Consider the following 27,887-nt stretch of genomic DNA (forward strand, 5'->3'; position numbering starts at 1 on the left):
TTTTAAATTATTTTTTATAAAAAAATAATATAAAATTATTTTATAAATTTTTTATATAAAATTATATGTTAAAATTTTATGCACTTATAATTTTTTTATATTAATATTAATCAAATTGATGGAAATGGTTTGCCGAGAGCATGCCTGAGTTTTAATATAGTAAATGCATACAGGTTTGGTAACATGTTTAATTGCATTTTAGCGTACTTCCTTAGATTTTTGTTTAATGATGAGAAGACGTAGAAGTTACAATAATGGCAGATCCGAGTGCGAATTGATTGCTGGCACCCTGGCAGTGGCACACAAATCATTGGAACAAGAGGGCAATAGGGGAGCGTGGTGGTGCACGATCGAATAAAATGGGGAGCGTGGAGGAAGAACGCGTGTGAATGGGAAAGTAGTGGCGGCAGCCTCAAGTTGGTAGTTGAGATAAGGGCGACCGTTGAGATCCACCAACAGAGCGGCGGGGCGGCAGTCTGATTACCTTGAAACTTGGGCAACCATGCCGTGTGGAATTGAACTATAAGGGGGGAAATTCCACTAAAAACCTCTTCATCACACTTACGTAAATAAAACCTCTTCATCATACTTATATAAATAAAATGGTTAAAATTTTATTACAATCTAAAAATTGATTTAATATTAATTTTTTAAAAAAATAAAATTATCATTCATTTAAATTAATATTAAAATTTTTTATTTTACTTATTAATTGTCCTATTTCACTTGTTTATTTATTTACAAAATATTATTAATTACCCTACTTTATTTGTTCATTTTTTTAAAATAAGATCAAGTAAAAATTTGACAATGAACAAATAAGTAGAATAATAAATAATAGTTTATAATAAATAATATACAGTATAGAAATTAACATGTTATCTTAAAATGATTTAAACATTTAAAGTAAAAACAAATTAAGTAGGGTAATTAACAATATTTTGTAAGTAAATTAATAAATGAAGTGGGACAATGGACAAGTGAAATAAGGGATTTTTGGTATCAATTTAAATAAGAGAAAATTTTGTTATTTCCCTAAAAAATTTAATATTAAATCAGTAGGTCTGGATTGCAATGCAATTTCATAATTTAGAGGTTTTGATTTAAATAAATGTGTTCACTAAGTCTTCATTGAAATTCTCCCTTTTAAGGGGTTTGATTTTTATTAGGAATGAGAATAAGTTTTAAAATAATATTCACTTCATTCAAAAATGAAAAATATTTTTTAAAGTGATGAATAGTAAAAAATATAAATATTTTAGTGGTTCAATGTGCGATCACTACCTCTTTCCAAAACTGTTCCTAATAAGTAAATCACTTTATATTTATTTCAAAATAAAATACCTATTGAACAAGGGTAAATATGAAAATTGGTGTTAGTTTAAAAATAAGTAATTACTCTATTAAAGGTAAGATTTGGTTAAAAATACTGTATATTTTTTAATAAAAGGAGTAGATGGTATGCCATGGATTTTTTTTTAAAAAAAAGGAGTTAAGCTCTAATTTTATCCCTAAGCTTATTTTTTAGGAGAGCTAGACACTATATACTCTTAAATAGAATAATTCTCTCTTTGGACTATCTTTGTGAGAGCAAAAATGCCCTTTTATTGATGTGCTGTGAATTCTTTTGTTATCTAGTGATGTTTACTCATGGCAATTCTCCCTCTATGCTTGCTCTTGTTGAATCTTCCTCCTCCTCTTACAAACTCAGTCAATAATTTGATATCTCCCTGCGCACGTTGAGAGGGAAATCTTTAATTTTTTTTAACCCTTGAATGCTTTCTCTACTAGGTTATCGGCTGGCTCCCTACTATCACCTTTCACCTCGTCTGTGCTAAGTCCTCTGTCCCTTTTAAGTCCCACATCATAGATTCCTTCATGGCATTGTCACTGACAATCTCATCTGCCTCTCAATTCTAGTGAGCATTGGTACCAATGATCTCACCCCCTCTCAATCCATGAGTCAATTAGTTGTAATGTGACACCATAATTTTTCATTTTTCAAGGTTACTCCCATGGCTTCCTTGAACCTCAAACTCTTCCTCATTATCTTCCTAATCTTTCTCTCACCTAGGTAATGTTATAAGTAGCTTTTCAATTTAGACACAAATAGAGGCAAGATGGAAGCTTTGGGGAGCATTAGAAGGAAGGTTGACGATCTTCAGCTCATAACCCTAAAGAGCATGATGGGCCTCCTCACTCTACAGCAAGCTGTCAACTTGATCACCTTTGTCAAGTCGCTCTCTAGCATGTGCTCTTAGGGAATCGATCATGTCTTGGTTGAATCATTTTTTCCTTTCAAAATGAAAGCAATAAATAAGCAAATATAAAGATGAGATGAATTTTTGGTGATAGTCAGTTTGAGATAGGGAGATCTCATTAGTCAAAGAAATCCCTTATTTTCTAATTTCTTCAAGTCTCACATGTACATGTAATGTATTAGTAGAGAGCCATATGGCTAGTCTTAGGGTGCCACATCAAAGGGTCAAAGCCAAGTTGGATGCCAAATTAGAAGATATTAGGCCCCACGGAACGGTAAATAAGTTGAAAATGGATGACTTCACAACGTATTAATTGAAGGGTGTTTTTGCTTCACCAAAAATAGTTTAGGAAAAAATTGCCCTACTTAAAGTATAAGGTATTCAACACTCCTCAAAAATAAGTATAGAGGTAAAATTAAACCTTAACCTAAAAAAAAAAAAGTAACACATGGATCAAACAAAAATTAATGAAAAGACACAAAGCTCTCATCTTCTTTAAACCTAGTAGTTTTTCAAGCTTACTAGATCTTGACAAGTACTGAAGGAAAAGCAACATAATAATTGAAGCATCAATCAGTTTTCAAGGATAAAAAAAAAGTAACTCCAATCTTAACTTGACATTGCAAAAAATGCACTTGAACAAAGATACCTAAGGGGAGGGATTTTGAACAATAAAAAAGGTTACCTCAAAAGACAAAAGAAACGATGACCAGAGATCGTGGATGACAATGTTGTGATCCAAGTGGAAGGCACTAGCGAAGGAAGACAAGCAAGAAGGCTCTAACGATTGAATTTCTCTACACTCTCCCAAAGGCTACAAATCTTGAGTGAGATGGCTATGGCGACCTTGAGGGAAGTAAGGATGGTGCCAAATGGAGAGGAGGGAAACACATACAACAATGGCAAACTAGAACAGAAGTAAGGTTGAAAGCATTTGGGAATGAGCTCAAGGGAGAGAAGAGTGATTAACCCTCAAAGGCTATAGAGACGAAGTGAAGGGCAACTTGGTCTCGAAAATTTCAAACTCAAGGTTTATTTTTCAATACAAGAAAGTAGTGATACTGAATAATGCCACATAAATGGGATTAGAACTATAATTAAATTTTTTGTTTTCTCACACCAGACATGAAAATTTGACTTGTCATCATTGCTTTGGTTAACTTATGCCAAAAATTTGGTTCACCTTGCCATTGCTCAAGTTCACCTCACTATCGTTCTAGAGAAATCACTGATTTGAAGGGAAGAGGCTGAGAGAAAGGATACATGGTGAAGAAAAAGAATGAATTTTTAATAATTAGTGAGTCTCAAAAAATTTTGAGACTCTAGTTTAGTCCATGAGAGAAAAGTCAAAATAATTTTAACAATAAAAAGATTAAAATACCCTTCACTTATCATGCAAAATCATTAATTGTTAATTTTTTTACTTTATGTGTTAATTTACTAATATCACTTGTAAATTATATCCACTTGTCAGACAATCAGTAATATTAATTATTAATTTTCTAACTTTACTTGTTAATTTATTATAATATCAGTTATGAATTATAAGACTTATTAGTAATTTACAATTGATATTAATAAATTATAAAAATTGTCAATAATTTATAATTGATGTTAATAAATTAATAAATAAAGTTAGCAATTTAATAACTAATATTACTGCTTATAATTAAATAACTGATATCAAGTCTTATATACTTATTAACATGTTAATTCATGTAATTTATAACTCATATTAGTAAATTAATAAGTGAAGTATAAAAATTAACAACTGGTGATTTGCAAAAAAAGTGGAAGGTATTTTGGTCTTCTCACCATTGAAATTATTCTAACTTTCTACCTTAGAATGAAGCAAAATTTCATAATTTTCAGAAACCCACTGGTAATTAAGTCCCTTACCTAATCCTTAATTTGAAATTTTCTCTAAATTTTAGTTCGGAAAAAAAAATCTAAAGTTAACAAATGAATAAAGATTGTTAATTAATTTAATATTGAAATTTTAAAATTTTACACGAATATTTTACAATTTTATTTTAAGGACTTTTGTTAAAAGTTGATACTAATAGTTCCAAAATTTAACACTATTATAATTAAATTTGACAATAATGAAACTTGGAAATAAAGCAACATTTATATATTTAGCTTTATATACTTAATATATTTTTATCCAATTAAATCAAGACATGCAAATTTTAATATATTAATAATATTAATAATAATAATTTAGTATATATTAAATAATCTATAAAAAATATGCATGTCTTGATTTAATTAAAAACAACTATCTCAAATATATAAAGTTAGTTATATAAGTTTTTTTTCTCTTTTTTTTTTCTATTCCCTTGTTTAACGACGTGCCTAAAAAACCTCGAGATAAATTATGATAATAATATGCAGGTCCTCATATATATATATATATATAGATATATATTAGGTGGTCTGCTGAATCCAACTGAGAGAAATATAATTAAACAACTGAAAATTTTACAGCCTAAAGTTAATTAAACAACTTGCTCCTCAATTAGGTTATGACATTTCTTTTGGGCAAAAAAATAGGTTGTGATAGTGATATTGATCAATGGGCAGCAAGCTATAACTATATTATTCATATACTCCGTTAAAATTATAAAAAAAATACTTTGTAACAACATTAACATCATATTCTAATTTTAATTAGTATTAACAATAATTTAAAAAAATAAATACACACATGTTATAATTATTGCGTGTTTTAAGTTCAATTTAAAACAATAACTTAGTTAAGATACGTTTTAGTTCATTAATTACATTAGCAAAAACACCACTTTTTTTTTTATTTTTTTTTGGAACAGCTCCACAAACTAATTGCAATATAATAACAATGACAATAATAATCAGTTACCATTGACCAATACACATATATTTCAATATTAAAAAGAATATGATGGCCCAAAAAAATAGTCAACTCAACAATTGAATTTGAAGCAAAGCCAACAAATAGGATTCTAACTATAAAGCATTATTTTGGTAATATGTATAAAACATCAATGGAAGGGCTAAAGTGATAGCCAGAATGATTCTAAACAAAAATAAAAAATAAAAAATAAAAAATAAAAAATCAACTAATGGGATTCTAATTCTTCGCCACTTAGACCCATTTTTATGGTCCAGTCGATTCGATTAGATTGAATTAGTAAGGTAATAATTAAATAAAATAATATTATATATATATATATATAAACTTAATTTATTATGTATTAAATAGTTGTTAATAAAAAATAATATATGACAATAAATTGATGAATTAATGTTTGAATCTTTATTAAAAGAGGTGCTCATATTTAATGCTTTATGATATTTGAAATAAGACCAACTTCAACAACTATGACTAATAAAAAGAAGGATTAAGAGTCATTTTTGTTTTTTAAGTTCACTCGAAGGATTATTAGAGACCCTAAACTTAATTATAAGTTAATTATATTTCTTAATATTAAAAATTTTCTCTTTTGCCACCCCGACATTAGAAACATTAAATGTTCATTAGTTATTAGTGAGCCTCATTATTTTTTAATATTTTTATTGGGTTGAGGGTGATTTTTGCCTTTTAATTTTTGTTAGAAAGGTCAATAAGCACCTTCAATTTAAATATTTTATGATAAAAAAATATTAAAAATATAACGTGAGCTTCACTAATTATAAGATAATGGTAGGGTGATTAAAAAAATTAAAATTAAGGGACAGAATTTACTCTTAATTAAATTTAAGGTTTCATTAATTTTTCAAGTAAGGTTGAGGGGTACAGTCCAATATTACTAAATAGTACTCCTCTATTAAAAAATATAAAGCATTTTTAACCAAATCTTATCTTCAATAAAGTAGTTACTTACTTTCCAACTAACTTTATCTTTCTATATTTATCCCTATTAAACACCCTACAATAAATATAAAGTCATTATTAATAGGGGCACTCTTAAAAAAATAATTATATTTCGAAAGATTAAAAATGTCTCATATTTTCTAATATCAAACTCTTTAAAAAATATCTTATATTTTTAAATGGAAGGAGTAACTATTTATACACACATTCACATCACGCGTGTCACTTTTAAATGCGAGGCCTAACTATCAGATAACTTGATATATTACTGTCGAACATATCTGTAATCTATCCATCTATAGAGAGGCAAATGGATGAAAACGGTAATCCGCTAGCCAACCAAGTGTTCAAGTACAACTAATGTTGGCAGTTCAATTTGTTTGTCTTTTATTGATGTTCTTCGAAAGTTAGGTTCGGATTTATTTAGATAGACAAGATATTTTGGCTGGCCACTGAAAAAAAAAAGAACAAATACAAACAAGATATTTTGGCCAGTACTGTTTAATTTCTCATGTTTGATGTTTGGAGGGCTTTCTTTTTTCTCTTCATTACAAATGTGGAGCTTAAGAATCTAGTTAAAAAATTCTCAAAAATACATTCAAATCACATTTTTAATGTTCTTTTATCAAATGTAACGAATAATTAAATCCTCCAAATAAATTTTGTCAAGAATAAATTAAAAATTAAATACATACTAAGTATGGAATCAATACTTTCCTTGAGAACCCTTAAAAAAAAAAAAACTAACTCTCACAACATATTTTATGTTCAAAACAAAGACATCCTCAATTTGAATGTCATCATGATGGATCGCAAGCTTAGGGTTATTTGAAAACATATAACCTAATTCAACAAAAAATTACCTTTGAGAATAATAGTGAAATCCTAAATATCAAATTAACAATAGTTCAGTTACCAACAAAATTTTCTAAAAGATAAACTGTAAATGTAGATACATGTAGTTGCAAACAAGAATTATATTTACAAATGGACAGTTATACTTAAAATTTAAATATCTTATTTGTAACAGTAACTCTTAAATAAACTTATTTTGAAAATTTTTTTTATTGAGGGCCTAAGTGATATTAATTTGTTCTTTGGGGTCTAAATTGTAGTACTCCCAAGTTGCTTTGCTTTTGTGAGTTTGAGTGCTTTAAAAAATGCGAGAATTTCATGTTAGAACCACTAATAAGACATAATTGTATTTCAGGCCCAAACAACTCTGAATCCTCAAAGGACTGAATTGAAATTAAATTTTGCTGATGAAATTACTAAGATTCTCTTCACTTAAAAATCCACCCACACCATGGTTGTGCATAATTGACGAAAGAAATAATATGCATAGAGAGAAGGAAGTTACTTGTAAATTTGGCATAGTAGGTGGTAGGCATATCCACTCTGGTTGGTTCCTTTGAGAAAATATCCATTCAGTACGCTTTGTTTTGGTTGTTGTCCCCTAAAGTCTCAGCATCCTCATCCATATGTCCTCACAAGCTTTCAATATTCACTGCCCCACCTCTTTCCACTTGAAAGTCTCCCCAAGCATTTACTTTCTTTGGCCTTACTCTTTTCTCTTGTATATTTATTTGCTCCGTTTGTGCATATAAAGATATTAACCGAATCTTACGTATTAGTAAAAATTTATTATTTAGTTAAATTTATATAAAATTACATTAATCTTTTTGTTTTGCCCTTAATAATATCACAACAAATATTTTAGTAGTGGTGGATATAATACATAATTAATATTTTCTCTATTTTATTAAAATTATCTAATTATTCAAAAATATTATGACATCCTTTATATTTAGGAACAAAATAAACTTTTAAAAAATACTTTATATATCATAATAAAGGATGTGTGTGTGTACTCCCTCCATTTCTATATGTAGGAGAAAAAATTATATCACACAGTTTAAAAAAATTAGTTAACTATATTAATTGTATCTGAAAATAAAAAATTAGACTACAATATCCTTTTTTAATTGTGTTAATCAAGCTTTAATTAAATATTTCTTATGAGTATGAATGAAAAAATTATGAAAGCTAATTTAAAAAGTTTGCAATAAATGTCTATTGAAAAATGTAATTTTACTTATATAAAAAAATAAATTAAAAATAGTAGTTTCTCCTACAAATAAAAATGAAGGGAATATTCTACCAAGTTATTATTACAAGCTATCTCTAATAACCTCATGAGGATGAAGGAAACATGTTATTGAGTCATTAATTTTGTCCATATTAAACGTTAATTAAAATATTAAATTGGTCATAAAATTAAACTGGCGCCTGATATCATGTTGATTAGCTATATGAATTTTTTTTAATACTCCCTACATGTTAAATTATAAGATATTTTTAAATAAAATTTGACATATTAATAAACCTCATTAAATATATTTAATAATTTTATCTTTTTAAAATAAAAATATAAATTTTTAAAAATACTCATCATTTAATATATTGAAAAGAAAATGAATGAAAGTTAATTATAAAGAAAAAATAATATCAAAATAAATTTATTTAATAAAATATTAATATTTTTAAAGTGTGATATGTTTTAAAATGAAGTTAATAGTTGACTTTTATGAAATTCCAATATCATTGATTTCTACTCTTTCCTATCGCTCCAACATTACAATTTCCAACTTAAGGCATACATTGGGAAAGACTTTGACGGTTGAACAAATCTATACAGTAAAGTTGTCATTTGGATTGATAAATTTTCAGTGTTAATTTTAAATTTAAAATATCACATTTAAATTGTATGTATTTAAATCTTTTGTTTGGACAGTTAAAAAAATTAAAGTGGAAAAGAACAATCTAAATGCAAAATTGAAAGTGGTCAGCTTATCTTTATTTTTAAATCAATGAAAAATGAGAAGAAAAATGAAATTAACAAAAACACCAATGGTCAAAATGTGGAAAAAAAATCAAAGGATTGAAATAGTTAAAATTTTAAATAACTAAGATATAAAAGAAATTTAAAATTATAAAAAAATTACAATAAAATAAGGACTTAAATTTGGATCAAATTTAAATCTATAAATTTTAATGATTCAAATAAAAGATTTGATTTTCAAATCTTCATGTAATCAAACACAGCTAATTAATAGAAAAGTTTAAAGATACTTTATAGAATGTGCCCAGTATAAAAAGTATCATGATCTAGTTATCTCGGTGTCACGATCATCAGCCAACACACCTGATCTTGTGATATCAAAGGAGCCCATAATTTATATCTTCCAAGTGGTATGGGCCTTTTGGGCTCAAAATATGGGCCTTTTATTAAATAGAAAATGAATTCTGTATGTTGGCACCTTTTTTTTGTTCTGCCATCAACTTTCATGCGCACAGTAGCACACTGTACCCACAAACCAAAAAAAAAAAAAACTTCCACACAAACCAAGATACTTAGAATTATCAGATACAATGAGCATTTATAAGGTCCGTTTGGATTTCAGTTGGGTATAATAGATTATAAAAATAATTGATTAAGTGGTAGATTTTAATCATAATTGATTATGTTATAATGCAATATGTTTTGATATTGTTTTTCTAAAATTAATTTTAACAGAATTGAAGATGTTTGGATAATTTAATCAGAATTAATTTTTAACTATATAAATTAATATATAATTTAATTTTTAAATATCAAATATTAATTTTTTGAAGATACAAAGTTTAAATTTTATTAAGAAAAAAAAGAAAAAAAGAAGAGAGTTTAATTTTATTTTTATTAAATTATGTGCTTTTTTTGTAATTTTTTCTTAGGCCTGTCTTTGTAATTTTTCCCAACGTTTTTGACAACTTTTAGCAAAAAGCAGATGGAATGAGCTTATGAGAAAACGCGCGTTTTGCCTATTTAATCGATTTTTGCGTTTTTATACTATTTGGGTAATTTTATTTAAAAAATTGATTGTTGAAAACGCCCCTCTCTTTTCTATCCAAACACACACATAAATGTCAATGGTTAGTTATTCTAATCACAATGACACCTTTCTTACTTAAAAGAGATCTTAGTTCGTGCTCATCATTAACATGTTTGTATGTGTGCTTGGGTGTGTGCATCTTATTTTTTTACTGGGAAATGTTACAGTAAGGGAAAAATTTTAAAAAGGACACTATTTATAGCTAAGCTGATATCTTGATATGTATTTCCTTTAATTCTTAATATAAAACAAAGTGTGAAAGTTTTTTAAGTCTTAAATATAAGATGAAGTCAGAACAATTAATAATTTTTTTTTCAATTTTAGTCTTTATTTATTATTTTTTATTTGAATTCCTAAACAACAATTTATTACTATCATTAGTTGCAAATAAGGGTAAAAATGAAATGTTATAATTTCTTTTTATAATTTTAAGGTTATAATTAACATTTCTTAATAAGCGTAAAGTTTGTTAATTTCGTCTATTATTAAGGATGGGAGTAGTGCATTCTATATTTCACACGTGTTTTTTTTTAACTTATTATTTCTTACTCCATTTTTATCATTCATTGCTAAATATTTTGTCATTAAAATCATAATTATTATTTTCACTCAGAAAGTTACACCACTTCGGCCCAACCAAATAATAATAATAATAATAATAATAATGGAGAGAGAAAGAAAGTTATACCACTGAATTCCAAAAGATAGCTTTGCAGATACTTTGCCTACATATTATTATTCTTTGATCTTGTTAATTAAAACAAGACTTCTTAAGAGACTGACACATTTATTTCAGTTGAGATTTTTTATAAACAATCTTCTTTCTTTCTTTCTTTCTTTCTTTTTCAAGGTTCAATACCTTTTTTTAATAAAAGGTCAAGTACATTAAAATAATAGAAACGAGTGCATAAAGCACAAGGTTACATAAACATCAAGGAAAACATTAAGCAACATGACAACCCCTTAAACATGAAAGATAAGCGAAAAATAGAACCACAACACATTTAAAAAAAAAAAAAACACAACTCAAGAACCCCAGTGAACTAAAGGTAAACATTGCCATATAATGCAGACTCTTCGAGCTTCGTTAGATGGTTTGATGTTTATCTGTGGCAAAATCTGTGGGTTCTCAGTGGAAATTAAACATTTTGTAATACAATTTTAGAAGCAAATGAAACATTAGATCAAAAGGCTTATGTGCTCTTGTTGGATCCAATTTTTGTCTCAACTAGTGAGCAGTATCATGAAAGTAATTACTCATTAATTGGTAAACCTTTCACACAAACCCACACTAGAATATACCAACATCAAACAATAACAACAAACAAATAAGTTTTATCTTATCAAGTGGAGTCGATTATATAAATTTATAACATTATTGTATTTTTAACAATCAAATCTTTTGATATTGTACTATTGAACAATGAAAACTTGTCCTTGTAAGTGCAAAAACATAGCGGTGATAGCTATAACAAAAACACCTTATAACATATGAATATTGTATGAGATGATATGAGGATTTGATTTGGTGCAATCTTTTTCCTTATTGTATATATGAATTGGTTTTGTTATGTAATTACCCAATTTAGTATTATGAAACACTTTTAAATGAATTATACACATTAATGAGTTAGTTAATTATTTTTAAAATTATACTGTCTTTTTATATTTATCTTTATTTAATAGGGTATCTCAATTATAAAATATTATTAATCACACTCCTAATTATGAGTTTTTTAAACCTTATTAATTGTATATTAAAAGGTCCACAATATGTTATATTTTTAAGTATGATACTTTAAAAAAATTATCATGATCCAGGCCTTTGATCAAGTCTCTACAAATCTTCTTTCTTATGCCTTAAGTGAACGTGACAACAAACAAATAATATCACTTTATCATCCCAATATAATTTACTATACTTAGGACTGGCAATACGACTGGTCAATGTAAATCCTAATCAAAGAGAAGAAAAATAAAGTACATGTTATCACTATTGTTGAAGAACTCAACATTGCAATCAGTTCGTCAACTTTTTCTTGCATCTTTTCATGAAACATCTTTAACTATGAATGGATTAATTTTTTTTTATAAGTAATGATCAAAGTTCTTTTAGTGTAAAAAAATTATGTGCATGTTTTGTTCGAAGGAAAAGTTGTTAGGTTGAATAGATAATACTTTTCTTGATTTGTATCAAATTTAGGGCTAGTTTATTTAATTTTTTATAAAAAAATTAGTTAGGCTAAACAAGAAAAAAGTTGTTGAGAGATTGGGGAATTGTTGAAAAAAAACTTATTTTGATAAGCTATCTAGAATAATTTATAAAAAAAGATAAAAATAATTTTTTTTCTCAACAAAACCTCTGAGATTGGCTTAATTTCTCCTAACAACTCAAATTTTAACTTAACTAATTTTTTTTTTTTAATCTCAAACAATCTGAATCATCAATAGAGAATCTTCTTTTCTCAAAAGGGTTCATGTGTGAGTGTGTGTTAGCATAATACTATAGCAAATGCTGTAATTGGGTGGTTCAGCTTTAAACACACGCACACCAAAAATGTTATATATGCTTTTGATATATTCCCCCACTTTCTGCTGCTTCAGCCTTCAACGAATTGCTTCGTGGAATATCACATCAACAAATCACATAAGAAAAGAGCTGACTCGACAAGAATATATGGGAGGCAAATTTTCAACAAATTAATGCAATATTACAATCCCAATGCATTAATTTGGAAAACTTTAGTTATCTTTTTCTTTACTGAACTTTACTAGGTGGCATTCTCATTGGGCTCAATCATTGGGCCTCGTGTCAAAGAGATAATGCAGTAACTGTATGACAAATCCTTCTTCCAATGTGTTAACAAGCAATATTTCTCCACTGTGCTTTCAATTACTTTATCAAATTTATTAAATAAATTTTAAAATAAAATTTTTAAAAATTTATCCCAATTAAAAATAGAAAAAGAGATATACAGTATACAATGAGCCATAAAAATAAATTTATAGCAGGGATAAAATTGAAAATGAAAATAAATAACCCTTCATGTGCCTTATATTAAGGATCAAACTTCTAAAAGGTACCATATAATAAGGATGAGAGGGAAACAAAATAATAATAATAATTGTGTACAAGTGAGGATAAGTCAAGTGATGAAAATTTAATTGAAACATAAAAAAATGGGTGTGAGTGATTTTTTTTTATTGCATACAAATGTTCTCTTAATAGAGAGAGTCTTGTTTGAGACACTATCAAATACTAAATATGAATATCTCTCAATAAAAATTTAAATTTTAATTTATGAAAGTGTGAGAGATTAATTCCTTTTACTAGATTTTACTCTAATAGATTTTGTTTCAAGATATAAGTAGTTAAGGTTTTTAAATAATATTAGTTTTATGTGAGAGTGTGTGATTCTCAACATAATTAATAAAATGGTAATGCCCTAATTTGCAGGGGCAGCTTTGTATACAAAAAGTAAGCTTTTTATATATGCTTTTTTGATTTATTTATTGATTTATTGATTTTGTTTCGACAAATTGGTCCATTGAAACCACACACATAAGAAAGAAAAAGCTAAACAGAAAAGGAGGTATGGAAGGCAGAAATTCAACAAATTAATATAATATTACAATCCAAGGCTTTCTTTTTTAGCCAAAAGAAACATTTCCCCCTTTTGCTGAGAATTTAACGCACATTCCTTCACACTGCATGCTTGTAATTGCTTTTTATCTTTTTTGAAAGGATAAGTGCTTTTATTTTTTGTATCCTTTTCATGGGAAAAATGTAAAATAATATGCTTAAGATTCCATAGAGATAGATGTAATAATGGATACCGTGTGAAATGATCATGACCATATGTTACTTTCAGTCACATTTGCATGTTCCTCGGAATGTAATGTCTCTTACTTTAATATTGTGTCCTTCTCATCTTTTTCATTGCTTCTTTTTTGTTCTCTTTCCATTCATTATTGGCGATGAATGACATAAAACTCAAAGTGCTTGCATGTGTATCACGATGGTTTTTTTTTTTTTAAATTAGTTTTGTTGTATACTTACTGCTGTTACCAATATAAATTATTAATAACTATTTCAGATTTTTAAAAAACTAGTTGATATCTTAATTTCTTACAAAAATTATATCTTTTTAATTATATTTTCATTAAACATACTACATAAGTGTCTGAATAATAATAGTTAGAATTCTAATGTATCATTTTTAAAAGTAATAATAAATAAATGGTATGATTGAAAAAATAATTATAAAGACTTATCAATGTCTTATATTTTAAAACAAGTATAATTTTTAGAAGATATCTCATATTTTTAAAAAATTAAATTGTTTAACATTAGTGGTATAATAAAGTTGTCCAGATTAATGTTTGTTTACACACAAACATACAACTCTGCCCAATGTGTAACTTGAAACCTCACATTTTCAAGATAATGCTTCCCATAGGGAAAATACACAAGTCATTAATAATATTTTTTCTTTAATTCTATTTATAAATCACTTCTAACATTTTCACTACAACTAAGAAAAATTCTAAACCTTCTTAATTTTGTTTAAAATTTTGACAAGTTTCTATCTTTACCTCTTTTAAATGTACATATATACTTTAAAAATAAAATAATATAGGATTTAATAATTTTTCTAACATTCAATAGGGGCAAAAGGGGAAAGATAAGTATAATAATTATTCAGATGCTTTATAAATAAGATCAAAATAAATACTTTTTTTACTTTATAAACAGAACCAGATGAGTAATTTATCTCACTTTTTCGATAATTACATGAAATAAAATGGAATAACACCAATAAAATGAATCTCTTCAGCTGATAAGTTGGTCAAGCATAAGTAGATTTAAGTCGATATTAAGTTAAATTTAATGCCTAATATATAATAAAATAAATGATTTATAAATTTAAATTCTAAGATTTTAAGTTAAAATATGATGTGATTCCATTATTTATTGCGTATTTATTTTTATCCTTATTCTTGGATAAGTGCTCTCCCTTCTTTCTTTCTTTATTTTTTTTTTTTGGGATAAAAGAGCAATTATATTAACATAATGAAACGAAATTACAAATCTGCGGATAGTTGCTCTCAGTAGTCACTTTCTACCAACTAACTTGTGATATCCATATCAAAGCTAGATTGTGAAAGCAGGAAATTGGCTCTTTGTGATAAAATACCTCTGTATCAGAACAGTTCTGTCTATCTCTTCATAAAATCAATTACTTCATTCGAATTGATGATCAAAATAGCTAAGGAAAATTTCTATAATCCGAAAAGTTCGTTAAAAAAATAGAAAAAAAAAAACAAAACAAAGATGCCATAATTAGTGATTCTATCTATAACCGGAATAATCAATGAGCAAGTCTGTAATCTCATCAAACATTTCTCTTCAAGCACTGCCAGAATATTGCTGTACACATAAACAGCTAAGTAGACTGAGTCTCTCATCAAACCAAAATAATTAATCAGAGCCTCTCCCATCTACCCAAAAAAAAAAAAAAAACCAATAATGTAGTAATCCTCAAAAATAATATCTTAATTAACACACTCAACAAATTCTTCTTCATCCATATTTTCCTCATGCAACCTCTTTCTGCTACTTATAAGTGGAACCCCAAATAGCTTCACAGAACCACCTGATGATGAATTATCCATAATCTTAGCATAATAGTCAGTTTGAGGCTGATCAAGTGACACAGACGAATCCAATTCAACCAGCTTGGGATTATTGTGATGATCATTATCACTACTTCTGCATATTGATCTGCCTCTAATTATTTTCTCAAAGGGAAGATCATTGTTATTATCAACTGGTTTGACATGGTTCTGGATGAAATAGATGATATCATTGTAGAGACTCTTCATGTGAGTGAGTTCTGATAGAAGCATCAAGTTCTTCCTTCTCAGTCTCTGGTTGTCTTCTGAAAGTGCTCTTAGAACTTCATGAGTGGCTCCTGAGGATCCTGATATTCTTGTTGCAGGTTTGGTGGGAGAAGGTGGGATTAATGTTGGAGAGATTTCTGTGTTCCAATAGAGACCTTGATGATCTTGCGGCGGCGGCGGCTGATCATGGAGATGTTGGTAATGGTGGTGGTGGTGAGGGCTTTTTCTTCTGTGGATTTCACAAAGAAGATGCTTAGCTCCTTTTCTGAAGTACTCATTTGCAAATTCCCACCTATCTGCTACTACCTTCTTGAAGCCCTGCAATAACAACATTCATCCAATATATAGACATTTTCTTCTATCATATCAAACATTTAAAAATAAGACAAATCAGTTTAAACGATGGGTTCTTCCACTTTATTATATATTATTTATCAAATCCAATGTTTTTTAATCCAATGTAAGGGTTCTCTTGTTTCAGCTCAAATCCACTCATCTTGAACATCCTAAGTCCTAACAACTTCCAAACAGTATAGTCTGATGGATAATTTGTGTTTTTGGCTTTTTTAAAAAAATGAAGATCGAGCTCAAATCTATTTACACACCCTAACAACTTCTAAACAGTGTGATAGTGATGAATAATTTGTTGTTTTTTCTTTTTAAAAATGAAAGACCAGGAATAAAATATTAATGCAGCTAAAGGTGAACAACAATGGAGCTGTAAGAAACACAGATACACAGACACACAGAGATAGAGAAGGTGAAAGAAGGTGTTTGTATGTATATGTATATGTATAGAACAACAATGGAGCTGTAAGAAACACAAACACTTACAGACAGACAGAGAGAGAAGGTGATCAGGAAGGTGTGTGTGTGTGTGTGTATAGAGAGAGAGAGAGATACGTAGGTATTGAGCTGGCGAACGAAGCTGGAGAAGTTGTTGTGCTTGAAGTAGTTGGGAAGGAGGTCTCTGGCAAACTCGGGGGGTCTCCAAACCACGAAACTGGACTCATCGGAGCCCCAAGACACAATGTGGTCGGTGAGAGGGTCGTCCACCAGCTGATATGTCTTCGTCAGGAACGGTGCCGGCACCGCCGACCTCTCCTCCTGCACCACACTGAACACCATCGTCATCTTCTCTGTCTCATCGCCGCACCTCTCTGCTGTGAATGCCATTTCATTTGATTCATTCCAGTTAACTCTGCATTCCCTACCTACCTACTTCTTTATTTATACTCTCACCTCTCACCTCTCACCTCTCTGCTTCTCTCACTCCCGCTTCTCACTTCACTCTTCCCCAACCCTACTCTAGGCCTAAGCACTAATCTCTCTCTCTCTCTCTCTCTCTCTCTCTCTCTCTAATTGAGTGCTTGACCCTAAACAAATTGATGTAACGGATAAGTATCATTCCAGAACCATTTTAGACGCATAATAGCATGAAAGGCCATAGAGCCTTCGATTGGAATTTAAAATTATATTTTCTGGTTGAATTACTTAAATGCCCTTGATCGATTAATGCTGACAAGATGGTCAAGCATGATCAACTCCTTTGAGGTCCACATTTCACAGGTATCAAAGCTTTAGCAGTCGTTGCCGATGGTAACAATCTAGCCATTGGCAATAGAGGTCATCTTGCCAATGGTAGGGCTCTGGCGGGCGACAATGGTGGTGACAATGACATATTTGTATTCTTCTAATAAAAAAAAAAATTAAAGGCATTTAAGTAATTGAACTTCAAAACACAATTTTAGTTAAGGCCCTAGGACCTTTCATATTATTATGTATCTAATATGGGCCCTGAATGATATTCTCCCCATTGATAATGTTTTTTGTGTCTCTCAGAATCATATAACATGCCAATTTTTGTCATTGAAAAAGATTAGTCCCTTTTACAATATTTTCCTAAGACATTTGAAACATTTTTTACGTAATTTTAAAAAAATTATTGGGTTGTTTTATATGTAAAAAAAGTCCCAACTTTTTAATTATAACCTCATTAATTAAAAGAAGTCAATGAGTTAGTACATTGTTATTTGTGCAAATTTTTTCTTAAATTAAAGGATAAAATTGAAAGATTATTTCATCTTTTTTTTTTACACCTTATAATTAAGATTACTTTTTGTTTTTGTAAAGATACCTTATAAATGTAATCAGAATAGTATACTTTTATTAATGTCTAAATTTTTTTAGATATAATATCCTTGAACTTGTCTATGTTGGGTAAGAAGAATGTTATTCATTTTTAAATATTTTTATGCTAATATAATCACTACTAATTAATAGTTATTTTTAAATAATAATAAAATTCAATCTTGCTCTCTAGAGTTATTTTTCCTTCTGCAATTTTATGTCAAATGATTTTCTTGATTTAAGAATTTATCATATATTGATATATATTTATTTTTAACCAGCTAGCTCATGTATACATGTAGAATTTTCTTTTTAATTCAGAAACGCATGACATGCATGTCACTTAAACTATTATATACTGTTCGCCCCCACTGGTCCCTCTCTTATCTCTGAGTTTTGGAAGTTTGAGAAGCATATTGAGCATGTCAATAAAGGTAAAAACAGTGACTTTTTCTTCAACCACCTTATTATAAGATCCAATGAAACAAAATATGACACACACACACTGAGTGTATGCGTCCTTGTTTGTTTCTTCCCTTGGCCAGAGATACAATAGTTGTATTGTAATTTGATTCCTCTTCGAGGGACGTGCTACTACTTTTAAATATATATATATATATATATATAAACAGTTAAACATTATATTTTTTTTTTATTGGATCTTCCACCTTTGTGTCCCTGGATGTAATCACAATTCTGTCCCTAGAAGAAATAATTAAAAAGAGAGACACGGCAATTTATTAAGTATCTAAAAAGTTTGATCATCTAATTAAATAATAAAAGATATTTTTGAATTTATTTATTGACACACAGATCTCAAATTTTATGCAAATTCCAAAGACAAAAAAAATAATAATAATATGAAAGACAGTGTTCAAGATTCATTTCTTTCTAGGAGAGACATTGTTATTGAAGCAATTGAAAAGTTTTATTCCTCCTTGTTTTAAGTACAGAAGCTGATTGGTGGATATATTTACATTTTAAATATAAAATCAAAATCTACTTTGTCTTTCTCATTAAATTTTTCCATAATTATTGAATACACTTTCTACCGATTCTATATATACAAATCAATTTTAATTTACCTTATCAAAACTAAAAAAGATATACTCTAATTAAATGATTGATATTCTGAAAATAAAAAATAAAATAAATTTATCAACTCATTCTTATTAAATTTATCATTTTAAAAACAATTTATCTCCCATACATAACATTTTACTATACTCATATAAAAGAATAAAATTAGAATAAAATGATTAATAATTCACACTTTTACAAAGAAAAAAAACCATCAATTTATTCAAGAAGTGTCTTTTATATATATATATAAAAGAAGGAATATACTTCTCCCTCCTTCGTAGATTATACTTCCTTCAATGTTATTTATAAATTATTTTTATTAATTTCATTAATATCAATACAATAGAAGTGCAAATAATAAAATTTAATAAAATTACAAACATAACTCTCAAAAATTAAATAAACTATATAATATATTTTTTTATTTCTTTCTTTTATTTTTTAAAAATAATTTAGATATTTTATTTAAAATAAAATATTACTATTAATTCAATGACTTATAAAGTAAATTACTTTACCTTTTTACAAAGTAATTAATAAAGTAAATTGGAGGGAGTATTATTTAATAAACTCTCCTCCCAATTTAAATGATTGGACAAATTAAAGGAATATTTTATGGGTGAAGTCACCCATAATAAAAGAATATTTTGGTTTCTTCTTGTCCTTAGTAGAAGAAACAAGTATTTTTTTTTCGGTTCTTTTGTTTCCATTGCTTTTTCTAATTATATGGACGTAAAAAAAAACTTAATAGTGATTTTTTATTTAGAAAATTTTAATCTGAATTCTTATATGTTTTTTGGCAAACGCGAAGTATTTCTTCTTAAAAGCGACAAGGAGTAATTTCAACTTTCGGTGTGAAGAGAGTTTTCTTTTTGAAAAAAGATAATCTTTTTACACACAACCTCGCACTCATGCACGTTGTATCATCAATCGATATCTTTATATTTATACTTGGGAAGCACTCAGAATTGAATTGATGGGACAAATCAAAGTACTTTTGTTGGATCATCCAAAGCATGATTATTATTTTTTTTTTCCTTTTGTTATCTTTAGAAAATTGACCCACAAACAGATGCTCAAATGTTTGGGATTTAGATTAATTGGTTTTCTCTTCCCATTTGGGGAGATCAGGCTTATCCATCATCATCACTCATGCATATCAATGACGACTTTGTGAGGTCATTTGTGCTCAATAACTAGTAAATACGTCTTCTTTCTCAAATTTAATTTAATTTACAAAAGCCTCTCTAATTATCAACTGAAAATATTACTCTCATTGATACCCTAAAATTAAAGTTTGGTAATATATGTATAGATGAATTTTTAGAGAAGAATCTTAATGCTTAGAGACTAGTAATATACTTTCTCTACCTCTATATATAAAATATTTTTTTAAAATTTTTTTATTTTTAAATATAAGTGATGAGAATTATATTTTTAAATAATTAAATAATTTTACTTTTATCTTGAAAAATAAAATAAATAAATAATTATATTTTTTTTACTACCATCATCATATTAATTATGACATTATTAAAATTTAAATAAAAAATTATTATATTTCTATGTGAGTGATTAAATAATAAATTTTTATTAATATGTGAGATTTAATTAAAAGTATTTTTATATATAGAAATAAAAGAAGTATATAGTTTACAGGGCCAAATCCAGTTTTGCACACCCAATGTTCATTGAATGTTTGTTTGGTTGCTTTTGTTGAACACCGTTTTGTTCCTCGAATCCCAATTTTTTATTTTTCCAACACAAGTAGAAGGTTCACTTTTGAACCAATAATTGCGTGGCACAGCAAATATTAAATATTGTACTTGTTTATCTAGAAATTTCAAAATCGAGTTTAGAGCATACAATTATGTTAAATACTAATAGAAAAGGCTTTTTTCCATTGTGGTCTTGCTCAGCTTGATCTAAATTGGTAAGGATTCAAAAGACTTCCCACATTGATGGATATACGAAAAAGGTTCATTTTCAAAAATTTGTTTTTTATTAGACTAAATTTTTCCAGTGCCGTTTTGTCTTACCCAATTTGGCTATTTTAGCTAAACCAAGTTGTGCTGTTTAAACATTTGTTTTTCCAATGCAAGTGGAAAATTATTTGTACTAAATTGAATTTTCCAAACTAAATTTTCTCAATGCCATTTTTCACAATATCCAAACTACTGTCTCATCATGATTTATTATACTTTTTTTATGAAAACTCAATGTTTCAAGAGATAAGATACCCCCTCCGGTCCGCAATATTATATGCTTTCTACATGAGAATTGTGGTCTGCAATACAAGTCAAGAGACGATGACTCTACATTTTACATTTGGGTTTCCAAAATATCATTAGTTCTTTAACGTTTATGACCCACCCATCTCATATTTAACTTTGTCTTATTTCTCTCTTTCTCTCTCTCTTCAAACTGTGTTTTTTGTAACATCTTCAAATTTACAAACCGATTTTTCACAAATTATTAAAACTACTATTATGGTAGAAAATTTTCTTACCATGATACATCCAAAATATAACACAAGTCTTAAAATATTCAAAAAGGTAATTAAAACCATGAGAGACAGACATAATCCTCATGTCATGATATTCAAATCAGATCATAAATTAAGAGGGACAGACATAATCCTCTTGGTCATATCAATACTTTTAATAAAAAGGATTAGAGTTTACATGCTTCACAAAGAAGATATATCCTAAGTTGACACAAGATACATTGTATAATCTAAAATAAGAGGCAACGTAAAAGATGGTGTCTCATACACCATAGTTACACCTCTAGTGCTTTCTCGGCCAGACTCGCTCCTGTAAAAATATTAACCACGGGAAATGAGACTTAAAAGTCCCAATAACCAAAAATTAATATGTAATGATGCATGCGGATGTAACTAATCATGCGATTGCTAAGTGGGCACATAAAACATTTAACCGAACAATACTTTCAAACAAACCGAACAAGTATTTAATTTGCATGACTGCACCTTATATCCTCCTTTCGCCATGCTCGGACGCCAAATCACCCGGCCAAAGGTGAGTTGGACCAAACGACACGCCACTCATTGGGTCCAATGAGGACTTACCACGTGGTAATAATTAACCGAACAGAAATTTTCATTAACACCATATATTAAAATATCCTGACAAGTCATGCATTATTCAAATATCCAAACAGAAATATATCCGAACAATAATATCTCATCATGATAAACAAAAATAAATTTTTGACTCACTTGGCAATAATTTCAAACAAGTATATATATACAGTATTTATTTTCATTAATTTATAATTTTTTCAAACAATAAAACAACACATAACCATTCACAAACACACCCATCACAACACATTAATAATGATTACCTTGTGTCTTGAATAACAAGTTCCTCTTCACAACTTCTCTTTCACCACTATCTTTGTCAACACAATCTACATAGTTATTTCAGAATACTATATATTAATTTTACATTAAAATACATAACTCTAATTTAAAGAGTTAGAAAGTCTTAGATCTATAATCCATATTAACACTAATTTAAGATTTATGCCTTATTTAACTTTTCAAATTCTTTTCTAAAATTCTCGTACCCTAATAAACTATTTTTAAGCCTCAAATTACTTTTAGTATCACAATTTCATTCTTCTATATTCTAAAAATTCATCCAAAAATAAATTAAAAATTTTAGAATTATCCTGAAGCCTCAAATCACCTTTCTATAATCTCAAAAATACCTATTCATACTTAAATAAATATTTAATAATCAGAGGTTTATCCCTACATCTCAGATTCCACATAAATTCAACCATATAGATCTAGATTTTAACTCAAAAATTCTTAAACATGAGTTTCAACCTCAAGAAAATATTCTATAATATTTATTATATCTCTAAGAGTTTTAACCTATATTTTTAATATATCATATCATCAAATTAACTATCCTATAGAAAAATTTTAATCAAAATATTTACTCTATCCTACAAAATAATTATATAACTAGAAAGCTAATATTATTTAGAAAATAACTATAAAATTAATTTTGTAATTAAATAAATTTTTAAATACTAATCTAAACAGGAAAGTTAAAACATACCTGAAGAAAAAGAAAATAATCCCCCCTTGCGAGAAAACACCTAGCAACGTGAGAGGAAGAGAGAAAAATAATATAAAAATGAGATTTTGGGTCCCACAATTAAATTAAAAAAATTATAGGTCTGAATTTAATTATTCAAACCTTTAAGCCATTACTTGTAATTTTTTCTAAATTGTATTTTGGGCCCTTAGTTGCAATTTTTACAATTGCATAAACTTTTCTTTTCTTTCTTACTCCTCTCACTTTCTTTTATACATGAGGAATCCTTTTCTCATTCCACATCTAACCGATGTGGGACTTCTACACCCCCTTTTTATTTTTTTTAAACTCACACACACATAATAATTTTTTTTAAATCTTAAAATTATATCTTAACAAAATATTTCTTATATAATTTTAAAACTAAGTTTTTAATTCATAATTAAATTTCTAACCATATTATTATTTCTGAATAATCTCAAATAATATAAATTCCTATTATTATTTATTTATTTATTTTTTTAAATAAAAACTTAAATTTCACAACAATTTTTTTATCTAAAAAAATATCAAGATGTTACGTGCTTCATCTTTTACCATCTTTAATCTCTGCTTTGTCTCATACCTGTTAAAGTATGAGAGAGAAATTATGAAAAATAATAATTTATTCATTGACTATATTTTTGACCTTTTTATCTTGAGGGTTAAATTTGAAATTTTATTTACAAATATTATTTATACTTTTATTGTATTGATATTGATGAGGTTGATAGAAGTAACTTATAAATAAGATCAGAGGGAGTACTTTAATAAAAATAAAATTTTATAACGATATTTTTTCATTACCATTTATATTATACTCTCTCTCTCTCTCTCTTTAATATTTTTTTACAAATAGAGTATTAAATAAATGATATTTTTTAAATTTATATTATTTTTGTTTTGAAAAAAATAAAATTATAAAATATGTTTAATGAACTTTATTAGTATGCATAATTTTATCTATAAATGTTTTATAGGGAGTAGTATTTTTTTTACCTAAACATGATTTTTCCAAGTCTCATTGATATAATTTATAGAAAATTACCTTTTTTATGTTTTAAAAAATGTTTACTTGGTGGTATTAGAGATAAAGAAATAAAATTCTTACATATAAAAAGATACAAAATAGATTGAGAATATATAAAATTTAAGGTGTGTTTAACCAAATAACTTAAACTATTTTGGTGAAATAAACTACTCTCAAGCATATTAATATAAAAAATTTAACATGGCATCAAAGATGCTCAGTTAGGACCAAAATCAAAATACAAATAAAAAAAATAAAATATCCCCAAAGAAAACAACAAATGAGTGTGGGTGATACAGTGGTAGAGTAGTTAGCTCACTTGCATTACCCCAATCCAAAATAGTACTTTCAGCATGCTAATCGTAGAAAACCTATATTTGATTCCCATTTCCTCTCGATTGACAGTTACATCCTAGTCAACATCAGAATACGCCTCCATACAAGGTGGTGTTGAAAGTAAAAGACAGTTATTAAGATAGTGGTGGCTACCATGATGAAAGTAGGAAGATGAGGGAGGAGATCACCGTGAGACATCCTTCTTGGTGGTGATAGCTACATGTCCTATGGGAAAGAGATTCCAGTAATACGAGTATTGACAGTCATCTGAAGAAGAAAGATATTGAATTAATAAGATGTATCTGTATCAACTCAAAGATATACACTCTTCCTGAAACTTCTAACAAACAAAAATCCTTTAAAAGAATAGCAAATAAATAGAACAGAATTGCAAACGAGTATGGGTGGTACGGTAGTGGAGTAGGTGGCTCGTTTTTGCAGCCCTAATCCAAATGGTGCTTTCAACGTGCTAATTATAGAGAGCTTGTGCTTGATTCCTTTTTCCTCTTGACTGGCATTACATCCTACTCAATATCAAAATGCACCTCTGCATGAAGGTGGTATCAACAATAAAAAGACAACCATCAAGATAGTGGCAGTTGCCGTGATGAAAGCAGGGAGATAGGGGAGAAGATCATCACAAGACATCCCTCTCGGCAGTGATGTCGTTGCCGTGTGTCTTATGAGAAAGAGCTAACAACAATGAGGGCATTTAATGTCACCATCGTTATCTACATGAGGCATCGGTTTACCAGCATCATGATGAGGGTCATTGAAACAGTGAGTTAAGTAGAATACAATAAGTGAATTAAGTAGAACACATCAATAAGTGAATTAACCAAGCTTTGATACCACATTAAATTTTTTATTAAGTATGCTTAAAAATAACCTACTCATTAAAATAGTTTGAACCTTTTAGTTAGATACATCATAAATTTTATATATTTATGATCTATCTTTTACTTTTTAAATGTAAGACTTTTTTTTTTCGTCTCTTTAATATTTTTTTTATTTTTTTGCTTGAATTTGTACTTTTTTTGGGACTTGATTTCGGTATCCATTTTTGTATCACTGTGCTCAACGACAATGCTATGTCATTTCACACGTTTTTTATTTTTTGCTTTTGTCCTTTCTAAAACCACAGTTATTTTAATAATAATAAATAAATATTATAAAATTATTATTATATTAAATAAATAAATTTGAATTGTTGAACTTTGAGCTCAACAATTTAAATATAGAATTTGACTTGAATAATTTAGAACAACACTGAAAAAATTTAAACTGTAATTAAAAATATTTTTTAAATTTTATTGATAGTACATAAGTATTCATTTATTATAAACAATCTTATTTGAAGCATGGTTGAGTACTAAATGTAAAAAATTATTTTAACAGGAATTCAAACCTTGTTTGTTGTGTTAAGAGTAGCTAGCTCATTTTATTAAATTTAATCCCTGCTCTAAATTGTTTAGGTAATTTTTTTTAGCCTTTTAATATAGTTTTAAAATGTTCACGTCAAATTCTATAATTGAATTTTTGAGGTCAAATTTTAACAAATTAAATTTATTTATTTCATATAATAAAAATAATTTTATAATATTTATTTATTATTATAATAATTTTGTGATTTTAGAAAGAAAAAGAGGGGAGAAAAACTCATAAAACGATGCAGTTTGCTTGTTGAGCACGGGATGCTCATCTTAAGATGAATACTGAAACCGAATCCACTTTTTTAGCCTTAAAGATCTCAGGTTGATCTCAGTCTTCTTCTCCTTCTTCTTCCCTTTTCTCCCTCTTCTTATTTTTTTAATCTGTTCTCCTTCTTCAACTATTTACTTTTTCATTTTCCTTTTTTTGTGGATTTTTTTTTGGGGTTAATATTCCCAATCAACTGGCATGCGTCTTGGAAAAGTGAATTAATGGAGATTGATTGAGGAAACGGGGGCTACAAAATGAAGAAAAAGGACAAGGGAAGAGTAAAGATAAGTAAAAGGGAATCTACATTCTGTGCCAGTGATCATCACCCTCAGAGAGTGATTTTGGCCCTCAATTTTTTTAAATAATCTTCTCCGTTGATTTTAAAATATTTTTAATATTATATTTATATATATATATTATAAAAAAATTTAATATTAACTCTGGACTGATTTTTATACTTATTAGAAGATGAACAGCATACTACTTATCACTTTTAATAAGATTTGAATAGTTCAAATTCAAGCTTTTTATTTTATTTTATTTTTATTAAAATAAAAATATGTAAAAAATACAGAAAACCTTAATAAATATATTTATCACAAATCTAAAAGTACATATTTAATCTGAATGACTTAATTTAATATTATTTTTTAAATATTTTTTTATAAATTAACTATTTAAATGTGTTCTAAATAATATAGGTATAATTTAAAAGGTTTAATTTAATATTATATTTTTTTATAATTTTTATGAATCAAGATATAATCTCAACAGTTTATATTTAATACTAAATGTTTTTATAATTTTTACATGTTTTATTTTGATAAAATAATATTAAAAATATTTTAAAATTAATTAAAGAGATTATTTGAAGGAAAATAAAATCAGCACCTGTGTTCCTCGAGATTGATGAGCACCGAATGCTGATCCAAGACAAAGGCGAGCATAGGCTATAGGATCAATTAACAAGGAATGATAATAATAAGGTTGGAACATTCTGAGCACTATTCATTCATTTTGCACAACCCAAAGCAAACCCGTGACTGATCCACCTCCACACAGCCACATGCACCCTATTGGCTCCTCTTGTGATCTTTATTCACTTTTTTTATTCTGCAAGTGAAGCTTCTGTGGCTGGGTTAGGCTCTCAAAGAATAGATTTCAATTCTCAAAGCCAATTATCTAAGTCTAACAGCAAAAGATATGATCTCATGCACTCTCATCTGCATCTAGTTCCTACCTATATATCTACTGTCTAGCTCAAGATTCCCACGTTGAAGAAGAAGAAGATAAAGGTCTCCATTTATTTTATGCTTCCTCCCATCCTTTTTTTCAACACCCTTTTGAATATCATAAGAAACTCACTCATTTTTTTTATATGAGTAACTTTTAATTAACTTTATGGGATGATAAAATAAATTATTTTTAAATTTTATCTATAAATTTAAAAAAAAAATCGATACATGGGAAGAATTTTCTTAGACTTTGAAATATTACATTTTTTATAGAATTTGTTGAAGGATCTTTTTGGAATTGTAT

General features: G+C 27.8%; 1 protein-coding gene across 1 annotated transcript; it reads right to left on the reverse strand.

Annotated features, from left to right (window-relative positions):
- Positions 1–15,307: 15,307 nt before the first annotated feature.
- LOC129303987 (heat stress transcription factor B-4b-like) lies at positions 15,308–17,261 on the reverse strand. The gene is made up of 2 exons (XM_054943599.1): positions 16,857–17,261; positions 15,308–16,271 (listed from the first exon to the last, which is right to left on the reverse strand). Exons 1-2 carry the CDS (start codon positions 17,127–17,129, stop codon positions 15,606–15,608), a joined length of 939 nt encoding a protein of 312 aa, XP_054799574.1. The 5' UTR covers positions 17,130–17,261; the 3' UTR covers positions 15,308–15,605.
- Between the last annotated feature and the right edge of the window lie 10,626 nt (positions 17,262–27,887).

The sequence above is a fragment of the Prosopis cineraria genome, unplaced genomic scaffold (genome assembly GCF_029017545.1).
Source record: "Prosopis cineraria cultivar Desert tree isolate PC_DT_omini unplaced genomic scaffold, ASM2901754v1 PC2, whole genome shotgun sequence".
NCBI lineage: Eukaryota > Viridiplantae > Streptophyta > Magnoliopsida > Fabales > Fabaceae > Prosopis > Prosopis cineraria.

Bases quoted from the DNA above. Each gene is read 5' to 3' on its own strand.
- LOC129303987 (XM_054943599.1), bottom strand. From the start codon at position 17,129: ATGGCATTCACAGCAGAGAGGTGCGGCGATGAGACAGAGAAGATGACG. The intron at 16,272-16,856 runs GTATCTCTCTCT...TTGTTATTGCAG, and splicing joins TTCGCCAGCTCAATACCTAC to GGCTTCAAGAAGGTAGTAGC.